The sequence below is a fragment of the Bicyclus anynana genome, chromosome 11 (assembly GCF_947172395.1).
Source record: "Bicyclus anynana chromosome 11, ilBicAnyn1.1, whole genome shotgun sequence".
Lineage (NCBI taxonomy): Eukaryota > Metazoa > Arthropoda > Insecta > Lepidoptera > Nymphalidae > Bicyclus > Bicyclus anynana.
The window spans coordinates 12,045,854-12,061,166 of record NC_069093.1 but is presented as its reverse complement, the minus strand read 5'-3'; the positions used below and the strand labels follow the sequence as shown (position 1 = coordinate 12,061,166).

Below are 15,313 nucleotides of genomic sequence, written 5' to 3'. Positions count from 1 at the left end.
AAAAAAATCATAAATTATGAAAATATTACATGTTTTCACTGACAAATAAAATACAAATAACAAGACAGGCGCTTCTATTTACATAATATACTACTTGAGGGCTATCACGGCTCTAGAGAGAGCGTGATAGCCCTCAAGCTAAGTGAGTGAGCGTGAGGAGAGCCGTGATAGCCCAGTGGACATGACCTCTGCCTCCAATTCCGGAGGGTGTGGGTTCGAATCCGGTCTGGGGCATGCACCTCCAATTTTTCAGTTGTGTGCATTTTAAGAAATTATATATCACGTGTCTCAATCGGTGAAGGAAAACATCGTGAGGAAACCTGCATACCAGAGAATTATCTTAATTCCCTGCGTGTGTGAAGTCTGCCAATCCGCATTGGGCCAGCGTGGTGGACTATTGGCCTTACCCCTCTCATTCTGAGAGGAGACTCGAGCTCAGCAGTGACCCGAATATGGGTTGATGACGACGACTATTTGAGGTAATCACAAGTAGGTACTATTATGCATTGTATGTTAATACGAGATAGAAGCATCGGTAGGTCTCTATAGGGAAAATTAGAAATTATTTTGTTTATTGACAACAAGACAATACCATTTTCCAACATCATCAATAATATCCTAAAATGTACTAAGTAATTTTCGACACCCTAATAGTTAATAATGGGTAAAGTAGACGAGTGTTGTTTAGATTACGAATAAACACAAAGTACGTACCTTTACATAATACAAAGTAGATATATCCAATAAGTACCTAGGTACCTTACTTAATTGGAAAAATACAAAAAACTGTCTTAAAATATCTCTAAAGACTTTAAAATATAGCTTTATGTCTAACTTCAAACTTTGGACAACAATATTTTACTTAATAATATTGCTGGTTATTTATAGGCACCTATTGTAAACTCTAATGAAATTGAAAGTTTTTGGAATTAATTTGGGAGCCAAAATTGAAATTTTTAATTGTGATTAGGATTCAAAAGTATCTTTTATCTCTTTAAAATTTTAGGAGTCTCTACGCTAGCTAGTAGATATTCTAGCTTTCGTCAAATTACGAAGGTAATAAAAAATACCTGTAAATTGCTGTAACCAGAGTGGTCTCCAGAGAAACCAACTCACAGGAGACATTTTAGGATAGATTAGCATTTTAGGATAGATTAACTTAAATGAGTTGCAGTTTATGATCTTGAAATACGGTCTTGTAATCCGGGGCATGCACCTCCAACTTTTCAGTTGTGTACATTTTAAGAAATTAAATATCACGTGTCTCAAACGGTAAGAAAACCTGCACACTATAGAATTTTCTTAATTCTCTGCGTGTGTGAAGTCTGCCACTCCGCATTGGGCCAGCGTGTTGGACTATTGGCCTAAACCTTCTCATTCTGAGAAGAGATTCGAGCTTAGCAGTGAGCCGAATATGGGTTGATAATGATGAATACGGTCACGTTGACTTGGTGCTGTAACCAGGATGATTGCCGAAAAACTGAACTCTTTGAAGTTGAACTCTTATATTGTATTTGGGTTCTATTGAACCTAATTCAACTTTGAAAGAGTTGTTCCTTATATCGTAGGGTTTTTTTTTAGTTCCTAATATTTAAATTTCTTGTACCTACTAAAATAATACGTATGTACTACCTACTAGGTTCCTTTATCACTTTTACTTACTAAAGTTAGTTACAACATATAGATATGTTAGTTGGTGCATTGATGTTATGATCATCTTATTGCTATTCAGTGTATGGCGATCGTTTGAAATTCATGAACATTTTGTTAGTATACAAATTTACAGACTGAGGCATAGAATAGATAACAGCGGAACGTCGGTCGTTTCAATTTTAAAATAGAGAATATTGCCGCCATCGGGTATTGAACAAACAAATGCAATTTATTCAAATTCGAATAAATGTTTCTTTTATTTAAGAATTCTTATACTTATCGTAAGATTTCTGATTCACAAAAAGCAGTATTTCTGAGATTTACTCGCGTAACAAAACAATGGTCAATGAACAACGATTATTATGGGATAATATCATGCCTTTATTCGACACATACTTAGTTTCGTATCATTATCATATGGGAAGGTCGCTTTGAAGCTATACTTACAGCTTTATTTCGCTTCAAACTTGACGATTAAGTAACCTGTATACCACCTGATGGTTAGTGATGATGCAATTCTAGATGGAAAAATTATTAATATATAAATGGATTAAGTCGTTCGGAGGAGGATGAAAATCCACACCCCTTTTGGTTTCTATCGTACCAAACCGCTAAATCACTTAGCAGTAGGTATGTCTTTGCCCGTAGGGTGGTAACTAGCCACAACCGAAGCCTCCCACCAGCCAAACCTGTACCAATTATGAAAACTTAAATCGGCCCAGCTGAGGCCCAGCAGGGCATTTAGTTACAAATTGTACAAAATGGCAAATTCCTTTTCCAATACAGGTTCCCTATGAATCCTCAAGATAGGCAGTGCAGTATTGCATCTATGGAGTGCATTGCCATTGCTTGTACAGTACCCACTTGGTACAAACCAACATATTGGCGTATGACGACTTTTCTCCACATCTTAAGTTCGCTCCTGGCCATCGAAGACTGTCGGCTTAATACATTAGGTAATAGAGGTAGATAAAATACGTCACTAATTTTATCTTAATTTCAAATTATTCATTATTTTAAACACATAACATCACATCACACTAATATACAGGAAGAAAATTTTTTTAGTGCGGATATTTTTATATTTTGTACATAAACAAAATTTAATGATCACGTATTTTTTCTTTTTTTTTTAACTCAAAAATAACAAAATTATCGTTAGCTAAAGTTATTTACTTTTGAACAGAATTTTAGGGTCACCCTATTGTGCGTTTATTTTATTTTCGTTTGATACCTAAAGAACGTCACCAGATCACTTTTAAGCTGAATATATCTTGTTTAGTAATAATATGTACATTATTTTGTTATTTTAGAGACATAAATTAAAAAAAAAATTACATAAAATGTATCGAACTGTTTGTAGATTTATATTCTATTAATGATACAGAACCACGAAAAAAAATATCCGCACTAAAGACCGAATCACCCTGTATAAATGCAAAAGTTTGTGTGTAAGTGTGAATGTTTGTTCCTCCATTGTGCAGCGGCTACTGAAATTTGGAATGAAAATAGATTTTACTATGGATTAACATAGGCTACTTCTTATCCTGGAAAAATACATGGTTCTCGCAGTATTTGTTAAAAACTAAATTCTACGCGGACGAAGTCGCGAGCGTCCGCTAGTATCCAATAAAAACCAAACAATCTAAACAATAGCTGAAACAGAATACAATTAAAATTATTCGAAGCGCACAAATTCGTCTCAAACGAATGGTCTCCTACTTTAATTGTGCACATGTTTTAGCCGTCGGTTCAGCTTTACATTTTACTTATGTTGGGTGTTTATTTCTTAATGAGATTACTTCCCGATGTTCCTAGAATCAGGTCAACCAATTTAAATCGAACTGTTTTAAATTCTTGGCTTAAAAAAGGTACAGTTGATTTATAATAGTATCTATCTTATGTACATTTAGTAATTTGCTAGCTTCCTGCATTTCATTAGCTTGAAGCTACTTATTTTAATGTTGTCGATTCAATTATTATTAATGTGCCATCAAAGACCATACCATTTTTTTTTACTTTTACATTTTATGTTGGGTGTTTATTTGTTAACGAGATTAGGTACTTCCCGATGTTCCAAAAATCTGGACAACTAATGTAAATCGAACTGTTTTAAATTCTTGGCTTAAAAAAGGTACAGTTGAAAGGACATGTCCCAATTTTGTTTGAAGGATTCCGAGTTATCAAATTAGCAGAACAAATTATTTTTATCTTAAAATAACATAAAATATACGACTTAAAACCTAAAATATATTTTTTAAGAACCCGCGTTTTTTATTAATATGTAAAATAAAATGCATTTTTTTTCATTAGCTGACAACTCACACAGATTGTCAGTGGTCTTTGCGTAGTCGCGTTCGTTGGCGTTTCTAAAGCAATTTTTGGGTTATTTTCGTTTCTTGCTTCTCTGTCTACGATTTAATGTTTCTTCTTCTTCTTCTTTTAACTTGTGTCATATTTACATTTGACAATATTACACGACATTGGCAGCTTACACTGGATATGAATTCAATTCTTACTCTATTGTCTATGTTTAATTGTAGCAAAACAAAAAAAAATATTTGTTTAATAATTGCTGGTTCCAAAAATTCTGAAAATTGTTTTTTAAGCAACAATTTGTGTCTCCTATGCGTAAAAAATACTATCAACCCGCTTGTAAATTATAAATAATAAAGGCCCATTTTGGGACATGCAACAATATCTTAGGTTGGTAGGTCCAGTTAGTAATTTGCTAGCTTCCTGCATTAGCTTCAAGAGCTTATTTTAATGTTGTCGCTTTAACTATTATTATTGTGCCATCAAAGATTAGAATAATTACGAACCATTATCACGAAGATTAGAATAATTATCACGCAAACAATTCAATTAATTGAATTACAGTGATACCTGAAATAGCCATTATCAGACCGTTTGATTGACGGACTCGTGCAATTAGACTGATGCTCTCCCAAATCTATCTGTTGCAATCTGCACTTCACTCAATAATTACTGGTGGTAGAGAATAGAAACTTATTCAATATGTAAGTACCTATATTTAGGTTAGTTTTAGTATAGGAGTTACATTTTACAAAAGGTTGTGAGCTGAGATCGGAAGGAAAAAGTTTGAAAAGATTTTAATTTAATTATTTCCTTCTTTTATTTCATTTTTCATAATGGTTGATGCATAATTCATTTATATTCTATATAATTCATAAATCATGAAAAAATCCGGCGATTTTTCAACAAAATCAATAACAACACAAAAACATGTTTTCACTACTTTTCCGCAAAAAACGCTGTCATACGTTCCACTGCGGGGCTAAACAATCATTTCAGGCTTAGGGTCTAAAGTAAGTATTATTTTTTTTTGTCTGTTACTAGCCTATTATAAAACGAAGGATGTTTTATTTGTAAATAGAATCATCGTAGGTTCTTGTCTGTGGAATTCGTTAAATTTTTTGATTAGATTTTTATTGAGTTGCGAATTTAATGATCGAGATATGAAGATATGGCTGTACGGTATAATACCTTTGCCTTTCCTCGTGGCAAAAGAACATAAGTTAGGAAAGTTTAAAATTTCAAATATACCGATAATCGAACAAACCTCTGACCAAAACAGTAATATTTAACAAGCTTCATTAACATTTACAAATAGCAGATACGAGTACATCGTTGTCGTTACTTTGAATAACAAATTAGTAAACTGCCACCTGCTAAATATGACACGAATGTTGATCCAATAGTCGAAATACATTATTTTCTTGACATAACAGGTATACAAGTAGAGAACAAATATACTACAAGTTAGCTCACCAAATTACGGGCTTTTTTAATTCCTTAATTACTATGTTTCTGATAATTAGGTACTGGATTCGAAATCTAGATCTTTCTTACAAAAATGTTTTAAGTAGTAGCCCGGTGTTTGGAAGTTGGTGGAGCTACACTCCCATGCCTCTAAGGTAGTGTTTTTCTGCATGGGGTGTTTTTGTTACTGTGTGGATATTTCAATTTCGGAAGAATCCTTTGACTGGCGTGTTTTTATATGAAACTGAAGAAGAGTATCGTTCGGAAAGGTTGTTTTGGCCAAAGTTTATCGCTTCGCCGGCGCTACGCTGTGGACATTGTGACTGTGTAGTCTGATAGGTGTTGTCTATATAGCTTGGTAAGATCGTTGAAGACACTCTCATGATATGCGGGCGACGGAGGGAAAGACTGTACGGGTGTTAAGTGCGGGGAAGTGAGGTGCATCAGTCGTGGGTTTTTCATTCATCGCTACATGTTCTTCGGGAGTGTTACGAATGAATTTGCCAAGCTATAGTCATCGTCAGTATCGTAAAGTTTACTTTACACACACGTTAGTATTGTCAAATACAACACATCTAAAGCTTAACCGACTTCCTGACTAACCATCAAACATTTCTCATCAGAGCCTTGTACTGAGTAAACAATACGACAACACCGCACGTGTTCCCGTCAAATGCCGAATGACGTTCGTTTGAATTGTTGTGCCTGTGACTCCAGCTCGAACATCGGCCATAAATTGTGAAAAACAATAGGCAAGCAGCTTCTAGCGTTGCGCTATTCGACACCCATAAATCTGCAAAATTCGCCAGCAAATCGTGTTGTGTTAACACATTTTTAGCGATCTCTGAATTAGAATGTGTTCAAATACCTGCCAAGCCTGCCGCAGTAGCAAATTGCCCGGATAATGGAAATAAGCTACTTGCCTCCTTTGTAAACATTGTTTAAACTGAATTATGAAAGTATTATGAGCTATATTTTATTTTGTCCCGTCAATAATAACCAGTATAAAATTTAATATAAATGAAAAATATCTACGTAAAATTTTTGCCGCCAAAACACAGCACATTAGCAAGTGACGTCATTCATAGAGATAACAGCGTGATTGACGTTTGCAGTGACGTGATTATATCACACACGCAGGCGCCAATCACAAACCGATGCCTTGTAGCGAATGACGTTACAGTTTATGATTGGCGTTTGCGGTGACGTGATAAAAATACAATTTTGTTTTATAAAAATATTACAATTACGAGATTATTTTCACAAATAAAAATATTATTAGAGTTTCTAGGCATCTAAACTGCCTCTATGCAAATAATCTTCTTAGTTTTGTACAGCAGGCGAGTAGCCTACTATCTGCTGAAGTTTCCACATACACAGGCTTATTTATTGGGAAAGCTACTCAAAAGTATCCCTTGAACTGATATTAGTACGTAAATCAGCTCAAATCGTACTCGTAAGTTTTTCTGATTTACACTTTTACTTATTTTGTCTAAAGATAATAATTGCTGCATCTAATAGCGAACGAAAAAGCGTAAGTGATATGTTCCATCATAATAAAAAAACTTTTAAGTGGACTAAAAATTTTAAAATTCTTTCAGCAGTTCCTCAACATAAACAATAATTGTTTGTATAATTTTACTCTACTTCTTTGTGTTCTATACCATCATATCCCTGAGATATTCTACTAAATATTAGTAACAATATTAAAATATTCAAACATCTTCTGTGTTTAAACATTCAACACTGTAATAGCTTGAACAACAAAATTGAATTGAGGGTTTTTTCTAGGTAATAAATAATTGCTACGGTTCGATTTGTTGATTTATGGTTATTAAAGATGCCTCGTCTAGATAACACGCACCACGAATTTCATTTGCATGGAAATGTGTCTCGGGTAATCTACATGTTATTTCGTATGGACAATGTTATGGGAGACCCATAAGATGTGTATTTAAGTGATAACTATTTAATTTCTGTTAAATAGTATCGAAACTTAAATTCATAAGGAACATAGGTTATTTTTTTAAATTATGAAATAGGCAGGCAGATTTTTTAGATTCTTTTTAGGGAGGTACAATCCGTTTGATGCAATCTGTACGATGTGGTTAAGCGAACGCACTTGTATGACATTCTATAGAAAAAATAAAATCCGTTTGATGGGATCCGTCCGATACGTACGATGCGGATCTGTGGACGTCTGCCAATAATGTTAGGTAATTTATTTGTATTACGCCAAACATGGAATTTGAATTTATTGTGCATAATTGGCACATTAAATTCAAATGAAAGTTCAATTAAAAACAATAATTCAAATAGGTAATAAATTCACCTATTTGAATTTACCAGCAAAATTAAAAAAAGAATATCAAAATTCGTTAATTTTAAGTAGTTAGCCTGTTTGTAGCGACTCTACTACCTGTTCGAAAGGTAGGTTTCTACTTAGATGAGCTGACATTAAATTTAACAACTGTAATTTTAATTAATACAATAATTATAATTAATAGCAGACGCCGCGCGGTTTTACCCGCGTTCCCGTAGGAATGAGGGGATTAAAATATAAAACTTAAAGCATTCGGCTATAGTGTAGCTTCTCAACATTGAAACAATTTTTCAAATCGGTTCCGTGGTTTCAGAGCCTACTCACTGCAATCAAACAAACAAATCTTTCATCTTTATAATATTAGCATAGATATTATATACTTTAACATTATTACCATTATTTTAAAATTAATTTTTTATTAATTTTATATTATTTTTGAATTAATTTTAATTGATAAAATTTCTTATGATGAAAACAAAAAATGTACTTAGTAAATATATTATAATAAAGAATACGTAAGTACCTAATATTTACGTACGAAGTACTTAAATTTATTTAAAAATAATATCTATACCTTACTAGGTCTATAACATATAACGCAGACGTATACAACATATCAGAAAATATTTATAATAAATATAAATACTAGAACATTTACTATATTCGAAATGTTTTCCTATATTTTGTGTATAAATCGTATCGGTTTCGATTAAAATTTACATATTTGTTTGTATGAATAAGCTTATCAGCTACAGCAGCAGTATGTATCTACACAAGTTCTCCAATATCGTGACATTTGAAATTCGAATGAGTTTTCTTTCTTCCTTATTCTTTCTTCATTATTTAGCGTGGAGACTTGGGACGTTCATGGTTGCCATCTTCGAGAGACAACATATTGTATAATGATGTTAGTTCCTGTGATATATATATATATATATATTCCTATATATTTATATATATTCCTTATATATTTATTTCTGGCAAAATGTTATCGCCAATTGGCGTCGGAGCAGCGTGGTGGTCTATGTTCCGAAATAAACATAGAAGGGAAGAGGTCTTTAAATGAGTGAGTGATATCCTTCTTTTCCAATTCCACGCCTTTTCAACGCAATTCGCAAACAGTAGGTATATACCGGGTCACAGTAGAATAAAGTTTGGGAAACGCTGATTTAGACAAAAGTTAGGCTAACATTATTTTTTAGCTTAGAGCAGAGACGTCTTTTATTAACAACACTTTTTCAAAAATTTCCTTCTTTTGTATCGATCCAAAACGATCTCTAGACAAAAAATAAAACAACACACACAGTACATAATGAGTAGACCATAAAAACAAGAACTTAGTGTTTTTATGTCCAATGCTGTCACCGTATTAGCGTTTTCTACTCGGCTATGTTTTAGTAGCCATTCGTTTCTCATGTCCCTCCAAATTTTGACGATTAATCCTGAGTCTACCATTCGGCCGATAAGGTGACTAATTTCCGGGGCAGCGGGCCAACGAGGTCGCATGTGAATACAGGCCGGCATACTTGTCACGCGTTCCTCAAGGATTTGAACTTTATGCCGATAATATTTTACTTGCTGCATATCAACTGCTAGCAAATATTTCCTCCCAGCAGCAATTTCGTCCAAATAATGCGGAAGCTCTCGTAATTTGATCTGATTGTACTTATCTGCGATCGACGTATTTCGGTACAGTTCAATAAACGTTGGCATTCCACCAAGTTCGTCAACAACTTTTATTGCTTCAGCTAATGTTTTAATGCGTGGCTCTAAAATGGTCTTCCGTAATCCATTTATAAGTTCCCCTTGATACGAGATACGAACAATAAGACAGAACCATATCCAGAAAGTAATCAAATAGTTAATCAACCTGTACTTAGAGTTGATGATTACTTGTTGGCCGATAAATATACCAAACATTTGAAATAAATATCCCTTATTTGACTCGCCTTTTATTTTTCCAAGTTTTTTAATCAACCGGAATATAATAATGATGATAAACATAGCTAATATTATTAAAGGTGTTGACATATTTATAAAAGGCAGTACAGCTGTAACCCACTGGTATATTTCTCGCTGATTAGGCATGCACCACACTATTTTAACAGTGTAATAAACGTACGATATTTGCGATACGGCGTATCTTATAGACACTATAATAACAGACGGTACCATAATATCAGCTACATTGTACACCAAGTCATTAAAAGTACCAACTCTAGTACCGTTTATGCATGAACTAATTACGCCATTTGTATTCGCTGTCACTATGTCCATGGTAGAATTTAACGATTCTATTATTAATTTGAGTACATTTCCATCAACACCATTTATATTTACAGAATCATTTTGTTTTTTCAATTTTACATACGGTATGAACTCTAAAAGAGACGTTCTAATTGGACAGCCATTGAAATTTCGGAATTTTGGTTTAAAATAGTTTGTAGTGTTAGCATTTATTTTCACAGGGCTATAGTTGCCACATCCGTTTTCATAGGGCAAGTACGTATTTAATGCTATAGTATCATTAACATCATAACCCATCACTATGATATTACCAACATCATTATCCCAAGCTGTTTTTGTAAATTCAGCAGCTAAATCTTGTGATAGTTTACGCTCTGCAATAACCAAAATCACTTGTATGGGCACCACGATTACACGATTTATGACTTTTAGAAAATATTCAAACTCAGCTGGATCTTCTGCGAAGAAAACTGTCTGTTTATATAAAACATTTTTATGAAAGTGCGTATTATTTATATCAAAACCTTTATCAATCTTGACGGTGACCACAGTCTCTTCATATTGGTTTAAGAAATCCGTTACAACAAAATTATCACAGCGGCCCCAAACTACTGACGTCAAGCTGTCTTCCTTAAATGCGTTCTTTGCAATGAACACAGCTTTTTTAATTAATTTTGAAGCCTCTGAAAATTTTACAACTATAATAACAATGACTAAAATGAAAATAATAATTTTCATTATGATATTGTACGTTAAACTCGTCAAAGAAATATTTCACATTAGTTTACCATTCCAGTGTTTTGGTTTTATTAACTCCAATGTCATTAAATGAATCAACACATCAGTGCTGGGCTAATGCAATATTTACTATGTGTGTGACAGATTGATCGCTTGAAGCACTTCGGTGATTTATGTGTACTACTGTTTACTTTCTCGAATTACTGTTGACTTCATTAAGTATATACTTCAAGATTAATGATGTAAGCTATCCACTAAGGGACTGCAGATAAGACGCGTTATAAAGCGGTTTATAAGTAAATGTCAATATATATTTAATTAAAATCTATGCTCTCGTCACTTTTTGGTACCAGAACATAGAAAACGCTAAAGTTAACGCTTTAAAATAATACTAATATTTAGGCATTCATTATAAATCAAATATAAAATAACATACCCCAAAAAGTGATGAGAGGATAGATTTTAATTCAATTTCAACTTCAAATTTTTTATTTTCAACATCTCCATAAAGGTTGCCTTTTTTAGTTTGCATTGCTCATATAAATTAACTACACGATCTTTAAAAGAAAGTTTTTGAGCTACTACAGAATAGGTCCGGTATCATGACAAAAATCGTGTCCGTAGAACTTACCAGAAGTACCAACTTCCATATTTATTTCAGCTTCCAAGCTACAACGTTACGTTTTGTTTTAGTCGAAACTCTGGAGGGTATGGCTTGCTGACGGAATTACAGCCGTAATTATGAGTTACCTATACTTACTTATGCCCGATACACTATTTGTAGTTACGACTATACGAGATATATGCCTAGCAAGTGAAATCAATATATAATAATAATAATAATAATCGTTTATTCTCTATAAAACCGTAACATAATAGGTAAAAATAGCTTAACACTATAATTATTGGATGAGTAACAGGTATCTAAACTAAGAAAGAACTTGTATTATAGACACCTGTGCTCTTCCCTGCTTAGATGTAACAATCTTATGTCACGTACAAAACATAGCAGCGTGTGTATGCGTGTGTGTGTGTGTGTGTGTGTGTGTGTGTGTGTGTGTGTGTGTGTGTGTGTGTGTGTGTGTGCGTGTGTCTGCTTTCATGCTATAAATAAGAAGAAATAAATATATATATATATATATATATATTATATATATTGAAAAATAAGTATTATTTCAGAATTGACAGCAGATTTTCAGTAGTAACATAGTCTAATTGTTGGAGCCAGTCATGTACTCTTCTTTTACACTGAAAAGAAGATAGTGAGTGAATTGAAAGAACTGCGTCAGCCTTATTATATATAAAACTTCCAAGAAAAGGGAAAAAATTATGGGAAAAAGATGTGTAGAATCTAGACGATTTGCAAATTCTGTTTTTGTTGCGTTTATTCTTTAATTTATTTATCAGAGCTTGGTCTACTGACTTATGTTGTTTCAAAATTATTTTGAGAACAAAAAGCTGTCGTACTGTGAGTACTCCACATTCTTTATACAGTGAGGTTGTTGGGTATCTGTAAGGAAGAAAATTACTAACTTTAAGAACAGCTCTCTGAGCACGCTCTAAGTTAAGAAGACGTGTCTTATTTACACCTCCCCATGAATCAATGCAATAAGTTAAAAGGGGTTCGCATAAAGTGAAGTACAACATTTTTAAAATCTTTTTGTCAGCTATGTGTCGTATATTTTTGAAGATGGCGATGAGCTTGCGGATTCTGCTTGTTAGATTGGATATATGAATATTAAAGGAAAGTTGGTTGTCAATGACTATTCCTAAGTATTTGATATGGTCTGATCTTTCCAAGAAGGAACATTTACACGTACTATTATTAATTGAATTAAGACATAGATTATTGTGGGCACGTATATTGAATTTTTCCATCGGTGGTTGTGAGGAATGTAGTAAGGTAAAAGAAAGATATTTTGTTTTCTCAGCATTACAACTTAAAAGATTAGTTCTTAACCAGGAAAGTACCAAGTTAAAGCCTTGCTGCGCATTATAGAAAACACTTTCCCAGCTTTGTCCCCAAAAAATAAGAGTAGTGTCATCAGCGAAAGTAATAATTCTACCATTTATTAAATTAAGGTTGCAAAGCTGATTTATATAGATAAGGAATAATGTTGGGCCAAGAATGCTTCCCTGTGGGACCCCGTGAACTACTGGTAGTGATGTACTGATTTGATCTCCAATTCTAACGCACTGTGTTCTATTACTTAGGTAATCCTGAAACAGACGGAGTTGTAAACCACGAATCCCTATTTGTTCCATTTTATTCAAAAGTAGAGAAGTAGACACTGTATCAAAAGCCTTTTCGAGGTCCAAGAATATAGCAATACACTTCATTCCATGGTCTAGTTTACTGGCTATACAATTGGTAAGATCAGATACAGCATCTGAGGTGGACTTTGCTTTACGAAAGCCATATTGATTAGGCGACAGTAAATTATTTAATTCCAAATAGTTTATCAATCTATCGTTGATTAGTCGCTCAAGAATTTTAGAGAATGCTGGTAAGATAGATATTGGCCTATAATTACTAATTACTTTTCTGTCACCCTTTTTATAGACTGGGGTTACAACAGATTTTTTAAAGGAAAGTGGGAATTGGCCATGCACAAAAGCCAAGTTACAAATATGGCACAGTAAAGCAGAAAACAGTTCTTTGTTCTGTTTCAGTAAAATAGTCGATATGTTATCTAAGCCCGCGGAACTAGAATTTTTAAGGGAATTTATAACTTTTATAATTTCACTAATATCTGTTTCGAGTAACACAAATGAAGTTAAGGGCGAAACTGTACACAATTTAGTAGGACTTCCGTAAGGGGATTGGATTTTTTCTACAATATTTTTACCCATGTTAATGAAGAACTCATTGATTTCCGCAACAGCTTGGTTAGGACATCCGGAAATTGTTAGAAGATTACGGGCATCTAGATTTTTAGATTTAAGATTGGTAATATTGTTTAATACTTCCCAAGTTTTCTTTAGGTTAGTCTGACTAGCAAGTTCTAATTCGGTTTTATTATGTTGTTGTTTTAATTTTTTAAGTAGACTAGTACAAAAATTTCTGTACCTTTTATAAGTTATTCTTAGTAGTTCATCGCCGGGACTTTTCCTTACACTCATATGTAATTTGTCCCTATGTTTTAAACAACGTAACAAACCAGATGTAACCCATGGCTTTTGTGGAATTTTACGGTTAGATGTAATACGTTGTGAAGTATTTTTTGCTATGATATTAGACACAGTAGAAACAAGAAAATCAGTGGCAATGATACAATTTTGAGTATCAAGTACTGGTTGAAAATCTGTAATTAAAAGATCATTTTTTATACCAATGAAATTGAGTTTAGTTTGTAGGTTACTTATATTCCTATTTTCTATGAAACTCATTTTTAAGGATATTAGGATAGTGTCATGGTCTGTCAAACAATTCTGAATTACAAGCGTAGTCGAGGGTTTGTTAAACCGACAGAAGATGTGGTCAAGACAGTTATTAAGTCGAGTTGGGAACGAATGAGTAGGTAATAGGCCATGAGATGATGTCAAATTTAGATATTTATGACAGTTTCGATCAACACTATCGGACTTAATATCAATATTTATATCACCAATTAAAACCACATGTCTAGTTTTTTCTAAAGATTTGAGTGTATAGTCCAGGGATTCAATAAAAGCATTCGTGTTTTTAAAAGAGGGTGGTCTATAAATAGACACTATTGATAAGTTATTTATTGTCGTAATTAAGCAATTTGCGTCTGAGAAATGAGGTTCATGTGTTACAGATTGAATAGATTTTTTAATATATATAACTATACCGTCGTTCTGATTGTAACAATTCGTTGTTGTATAAGAAGTGTAATTATCAATTTGTGGCACAAATTGGCAGCTTCTTAGCCAACATTCGCTCAGCACTATAATGTCGGGTTCAATAGAAATTCTATCGAGAAAAATTAAAAAATCATCTATATTTTGCTGAATACTACGAATGTTTTGCGCTAATATTAACATGTCATTTATTGTACTTTGCATGTAACTTGAGCAATTATCCGGACTACATACAAAAGATTGGTGCAAATTAACATTGTCTAAATTATCTATAATTTTAGTTATGTTATCCATTTAAGTGATGAAAAGATAAAATATGTGACGGAAAGTATAATTTTATAATTAAGGTGATAGACATACCTATGCACAGCAGTAGGTACACCATAATTGTTTGAAATATACAAAAACGCGAGATAAAATGTTCAATAAAAATACGGTACGAGCGATACAATGATTGGTTAAAAAAGAAAATCATGAGTAATAAAATCAATAAGATATTACAGGTATAGAAAATAGTGTATGGAAAATAAATAATATATTTTGGAAGTTGCGGGTAGATTGTAGTAGCGGCTCGCTTGCAACGGCGTCGTCTGTAATATATATTATAATTACCTTGCACGAATGATAAGCACACAGGGAATTTCAGCAGATTTTTAGTGTTGAAAATACTTGTGAATAAAAACATGTAATATGATGGTTTGTAGTTGTGTGTAGTAAGTTTCATAAGTGAATTGTAAATGTAAG

General features: G+C 33.2%; 1 protein-coding gene across 1 annotated transcript; it reads right to left on the bottom strand.

Annotated features, from left to right (window-relative positions):
• Nucleotides 1-8,342: 8,342 nt before the first annotated feature.
• On the bottom strand, nucleotides 8,343-10,763 carry LOC112051505 (uncharacterized). Its single transcript, XM_024090173.2, has one exon. It carries the CDS (start codon nucleotides 10,742-10,744, stop codon nucleotides 8,984-8,986), a length of 1,761 nt encoding a protein of 586 aa, XP_023945941.1. The 5' UTR covers nucleotides 10,745-10,763; the 3' UTR covers nucleotides 8,343-8,983.
• Between the last annotated feature and the right edge of the window lie 4,550 nt (nucleotides 10,764-15,313).

Bases quoted from the DNA above. Each gene is read 5' to 3' on its own strand.
- LOC112051505 (XM_024090173.2), bottom strand. From the start codon at position 10,744: ATGAAAATTATTATTTTCATTTTAGTCATTGTTATTATAGTTGTAAAA.